At 41.2% G+C, this 6,355-nt stretch overlaps 1 protein-coding gene across 1 annotated transcript; it reads right to left on the reverse strand.

Annotated features, from left to right (window-relative positions):
- Positions 1–154: 154 nt before the first annotated feature.
- On the reverse strand, positions 155–5,699 carry LOC139940108 (uncharacterized). The gene is made up of 2 exons (XM_071936352.1): positions 5,245–5,699; positions 155–3,059 (listed from the first exon to the last, which is right to left on the reverse strand). The coding sequence occupies exon 2, from the start codon at positions 2,986–2,988 to the stop codon at positions 1,480–1,482; it is 1,509 nt and encodes a 502-aa protein (XP_071792453.1). The 5' UTR covers positions 2,989–3,059; positions 5,245–5,699; the 3' UTR covers positions 155–1,479.
- Between the last annotated feature and the right edge of the window lie 656 nt (positions 5,700–6,355).

The raw sequence follows: 6,355 nt of genomic DNA on the forward strand, positions 1-6,355 counted from the left end.
TTGAAAGTGGGGGAATGAAAGTCTGAGACCGAGACGTAGTTGCGTGATTGGGCTTGGGGTTGGCCGAGGAGACCAGTTGTGACCGGTAGTTAGTGGTACAGGTATTGACTGGGGGCGATGATACACCATCGAAAGTTTTACAAACATCTTACACTTTTGTAAGAAACAGAAACCATTTTATTTGATTAATTTGTGTTACTTAGAAAATATGACTTTGAAAATATTATTAGAAGGAATATAGAGATATTGCACAAGCTATAAAAACGTCATTTTCAAAATGTCATGTACGATTTCTTAGTAGTGTCGATGTCATACAAGTTTCGATGTTTAAGTTTTTGAAACGAGCTATCAACATTCTCTTTGCGAAAATGACATAAAAATATAACGTGTAATCATAGATCTGATTATAATCATGTTACATGTATAAATGATTAAATCTGCCGATTGGTGGCGCTATATAGGCTGATACAGTTCGCAGGGTGATTTTAGTGCTCTTTTTGAAGATACATACAGTTTCCGAATAATGTGAATAAAATACATTTGTTACCAATCATGTACAATCTTTACAAGCAGTTTGGAAAAAGCACTTAGACTATAGAAAGATTACAGATAATAAATTGTGTTTAAAAATCTGGTCAATATCAAAAATGTATACGAAAATAAATATAATACAAATGTTATATCACTGTTTGTTTTAAGTCAGAAAATTTTGTTTCAGAAAAAAACCCAAATTGGAACGAGAATTAATGTTCACATTTTATAAAATGTATACATTATTTAGAAATAGCACTTTGGAAAAGGGAAATGTCGATGGCAATAATACTGAACAAAGATCTTGTATTTTTAATTACAAACAATAACCTTTCTTTCAACAGTGCTTCTTTTTAAAGACACTGGACACTATTGGTAATTGTCAAAGACTAGTCTTCTCACTGGTTGTATCTCAACATATGCATAAAACAACAAACTTGTGAAAGTTTGCGAGATAATAATGGAAAAAAAAACCCTTGTCAAACGAAGTTGTGTGCTTTCAGATGCTTGATTTCGAGACCTCAAATTCTAAATGTGAGGTCTCGAAATCAAATTTTGTGGAAAATTACTTCTTTTTCGAAAACTACGTTACTTCAGAGGGAGCCGTTTCTCACAATGTTCCATTACTCGTCACCAAGTAAGGTTTTATGCTAATAATTATTTTGACTTTTTACAAATTTGAAAAATCTGCGATCGCCTTATTTATAGCCAAATATCTTTTTCATTTCTTATGGCATAATTCCTGACTGCGTGCCAAATCCATGCTTATTCAAAGGCACAATTTCCACCAAATTGTTCCTATCTGCCCCACATTTATTGAACAGATGATATTCTCTGTTTTGGGGCAGTTGTCTGTTATGGATTGTGTTTATGCTCTACTTCTTTTCACGTATAGAGAAGCTACAACTAAAAAAGTTTAGGCTCCATTGAGAACAAAGGGTGTTTAATTTATTCCAACACATTAGTTTCTTCATTAGCATTTACATCCAAGTTTGATTTTCTTTCATTTATCTTCCCTTGATCAACGCTTAAGTTCTCCTCCGGCATTGGCGATTTCTGACTCCGAAAAGAAATGTCTGAGTCCGGGGTGTCCGAGCGCGGCTCCGGCTCCCGGAGCTTCTGGTGCCTCGCCCCCGTCGCCTGCCGAACAATCTCGTCGATCGAGGGCGCTTCAGGGAGCTCGTATTTCCCCTGTGCGCCTGCGTAGAAGCGAGGCTGGCTCTGCTGACGTTTGATCTCTTCACGTGACATCATGGGCGGACCGAAATAGTTGGCTGGATTTTCCCGCTCATGTTCCTTCTTGGGTACGATCTCAACGTTCGTGATGACTGGCAGGTTGCTCATGTTCTGGGCACCGTTGAAGCGTTTTTCCCTGCTGCGAGTTTTGCCCTGTCTGGCGAAAATCTGCGCTCGTAGGTCGGTGAAGTTTGTGAAATACCCTTGTCCATCTGGGACGCTAAAAGCGCTAATGCTGATCTTTCGTTCGGTTGACTTCTCGTCATCCTCTTCGTTGTTCCCAGTTTTCGAGGTTCCCTTACGGTGTCGGAGTGACTGTGGTCTTGTGATGTCACCCTGGGCAAGTCTTTCAAGCACCTCCCTGGAGCTGAGATCGGGCCTGACTTGAGTGACCATGGTCATCGTTGAGAAACTGGCCGCTGAGATATTGAGGCTCGGAAAGTTAGCCTCATTTCGAAGCGCGGAGTTACTTCGTCTGTTGAGCCTGTCACACTCGTGGCATGCCTTGGGACCAAGTACGTCACAACACTCACGAGACATGTCATTCACCTCATCTGCGAGATCTTGGTTCAGAAAGCTTTCAGTTCGTAAACATGGACGCTCGCGAAACTTCATACGGAGATAAGCGTATTCTCTCTCGAGCCTTTTCCTGCGAGCACCACCCAGGCTTGCCGGGCGAGGAGACCCGTGCTGCCGGGCACCCATTGCCGAGGAAATCGTCAGACGCCGTGTTGCTTTGAACTTCTCCTGTTCCTTTTCGATGCCGACGGTGGTGATATCATTTGCACTCATGTCCAAGTTGGCCAGATCTGAGAGTTTGAGAGACAAGTCGACGTTAGGTGGCGCTGTCGTGCTCCTTGTTGTGACGTCAGCATCACTCGCCTCGAACAAGTCTCCGTTAGGAATCGGCACCGATTCACTTCTCGAATGGGATCTAGACGACACACCGACATCAAACTCATGATCGAGTGAGATACTTGGGAAATAATCATGTAAAGGGTCTTCATAAAGTCTGCTGTTCGGTCTTGACTGGCCCTGATTATCTCTCTCTAGACGTGAGCCTTCAATAGAGAAGAATGCATCTCTAGGCGGGGATCTGAACGGGGCCGGACCCACTCGATGGCTCTTCGGTGCGGCCCTCGACCCGCTGTTAGCCGAGGCCCTTACGATAGGCTCAGCGCGACTTCGCGTTCGGGGCCCACTGCTCCCAAGGACCATCATCTTGGTTGAATCATGACACTGTCATCTTGATGTAATATTCTCGTCAAAGCTCCTCAGATTTACTCCCAAATCTACGTATAAAATAGCAAGAAACAACAAATTAATGTTAAGAAGCAGTTATTACCCAAAGCAAACCAAAACGACCCCGTCCCGAGTTGACCCACAATGATCTGTGTTGTTGACTATTTAGTTTGTGTTTAAAGGCAGTGGACAATATTGGTAATCACTCAACATAATTATTAGCATAAAACCTTACTTGGTGACGAATAATGGGGAGAGGTTGATGGTATAAAACATTGTGAGGAACGGCTCCCTCTGAAGTGCCATAGTTTTCGAGAAAGAAGCAATTTTCCACGAATTTGATTTCGAGACCTCAGATTTAGAACTTGAGGTCTCGAAACCAACCATGTAAACGCACACAACTTCGTGTGACAATGGTGTTTTTTTTCCATTATTATCTCGCAACTTCAATGACCGATTGAGCTCAAATTTTCACAGGTTTGTTATTTTATGCATATGTTGAGATACACCAACTGTGAAGGCTAGTCTTTGACAATTACCATTAGTGTCCACTGCCTTTAAGAAAACACTGTAGCAAATAGTTTTTTACTTATCCATCGAACTAGTTTATCAGATACCAAAGCGCAAGACAGATATTTGCAACCAAACTGGTGATGAATGGGAAGAGGGTGACAAAGGGTCACAATCACAGTGCTGTGGCAGCCATCTTTGTCACACACACACACAACAGTTCAAGCAATAGGTTTAAATCATTCATTATTCGAGGGGCTAAAAGCCACTGGCCTTGGTACAGTATTAACGGAAGAAAAACAACATGGCTTCCTCAAACGCACGTATGGCCGTGGTTAGACTTTGCAAGTCTCTTGACTATTATTTTGGTGGTTTGATTTCCAACAATATTGCTTCAAAACCGTCAAGCGAGGCACCTTTTTGGTACACGCTGCCTCTCTGTTAATTTTCAGCACATTTGCTTCCATGCTTTTACCATGGTTTACGATGATCTGTAATTTCTATTATTTTCCAACAATTTGTGTTATCTAAGTCTGTTAACTCGTCCAGATAATATTGGCTGGGTTAATTTGTTTGCTTATATGATTTGGTATCATCGACCAATAATGTATACCATGAAGTGCTGACATTATCTCTCACTGCATGTTTTTTTAACCTGAAGTGAGGATTAATACGTGCGAAGGAAACGGAATATCGCAGTTTGACGGGACCAAAGCTCGAAAAGACGCGACAATGACGGGATCAAAGCTCGAAAACACGCGACACTTTGACGGGACCAAAGCTCGAAAACACGCGACAGACTTGAAAAGTTTGTACTATACGGTGTAGTTTAGTGGGTGGGAGGGAGTTTTCATGGCTTAATATGATGAAATTTGGAAACTGATAAACAGAACGTGAAAGCTAACAAGTAACTTTCAAGTAACAAGCAATTTCAAGATACGACCAACATTTCAAGTGAAACATTTTCAGACCCAACAAAAAATACACTCATTTTATAAGTTGTCTTGGTCAATTTAAACAATAACGTCATATAGGTAGTATAGGTTCTGAAAAGACCAATAGGCCATCAAAGTACTACAAGGAACAATTTTCTGATGTTTCCGCGTATAAACACTGAAAAGAAGGAAATTTCCTAGAAATGTCATGAGAATTTCCACCGTAAAAACTATAAGGAACACGTTGCCTTGGAACGGTCGAGTTGGTCTTTGAAAAGCGTTTGAAACCTTTTTTTTACAAAATGCATATGGTTTGAAAGATGTTGTAAAAGTAGAATACAATGATTCACACAAACATGCCTCGAAGTTGTACGGTTTTCCTTTTACCTCGTCGACAAACACGGTCGGCCATGGGAGTCAAATTTTTGACTTGACTCCCATATGGCCGACCGTGTTATTTCGCAAAGTAAAAGGAAAACCACGCAATTTCGAGGCAAACTTGTGTGGATCATTGTATTCTACTTTCAAAACATCTGTCCAACCACATGCATTTTATAAAAAACGATTACAAACGCTTTTTACAGACCAACTCGTCCGATCCAAGGCAACGTGTTCTTTTAATTTGTGGCATAAATCTTTCCATTAACCATTTCATGTTTCCTCATTCCCAATACCACAGTACTACGAGTCATCATTTACAAACCGTGTACAAATCTATAACAAACAATTATTTTACAGGTATAATAGATATTGTTCCCACTTAACAAACAAACATCAAACTCATACATACCTTGATAAACAACAGGTGTCCCACATTCACCATCCCTGAAGTTGTCGATTCAGCAACACTCATACTAAAGTAAAACAATACGCAAATACACCAAACGACTTGTGTTCGATGTGCTAGTCAAGTTTGCGTTTTTGAGAACTCACTTTCAAGCCGACATTTTGCTAAAATTCAACCGTGTACAGTGAGCAGCGCAAACAAAACCAACGCAAAGGTGAACCTTTTGACACTGTGGCGGCAGTGCTTGGTAACGGGGCCCGCGGGCCATGAATAAGCCCCCGTGAGTAAACCTAAACCATTGAGCATGCTAATAACATACAGAAGCGCTGTGGGACATCTAACGCGTGTTCAAACCAACCTCGTCCCGACAAAGCACGGACAATGTGGGGCTTGGATCGATCGGTAGCGATGAATCGGTGCGGAACAACGCGACGATACACGGCATAGGGGCATCCTTGAGTCACCTCATTAGACCCACCATCTTCCCAAAAGTTCATCAATATTAATAAAATAAGAGAAAAATATTGACCAGAACTTTTGCTGGTGCGAATAACATTTTAAGATGGTTCAATTTGTGAAAAGTGAAGGCAGCAAACTAGACACACAAGCGAAAAGGACATCACTTATTCATCCATCGTATTGAATCATGACAAAGCATTTATCTTGTTCAGGTATGCGAAGGGGGTGTTTGTAAGAAAGAAGTTTCGGCTTAAGCTTCAACTAGGTCCCACGGAATCAATTAGGCTTAACCATTTCGTCCTCCATGGCTTAAAGGGTATTCCAGTTGGTGTCAGGACACTTCGTACCTTTGCCACTTCGTACCCTGGACACTTCGTACCTTTCCAATATATACCCCCATAACCATCCCTTGCAAAGCGAGTACCCCCAGCTTTCCGTATGCGGCCATTCCATCAATTATTCGGACATGGTATTTTAGTCTCGAAACTGTATCTACATCTTTGTTTTTAGGTAACATGTACAAACTTTTCAAAGTTTGGGTGAAATTAACGATTTTAGCATATTATTATTTCCAAACACACCAAATAATAGCAGCTTTTCTGTCAGGTGCCTCGCGTGTAGATGAGTGTCTGTGCTTCAAATCAAATCAAATCAA

This window comes from Asterias amurensis, chromosome 7, assembly GCF_032118995.1.
Source record: "Asterias amurensis chromosome 7, ASM3211899v1".
Lineage (NCBI taxonomy): Eukaryota > Metazoa > Echinodermata > Asteroidea > Forcipulatida > Asteriidae > Asterias > Asterias amurensis.

Excerpts from the sequence above, each read along its gene's own strand:
- LOC139940108 (XM_071936352.1), bottom strand. The coding sequence starts at position 2,988 with ATGATGGTCCTTGGGAGCAGTGGGCCCCGAACGCGAAGTCGCGCTGAG.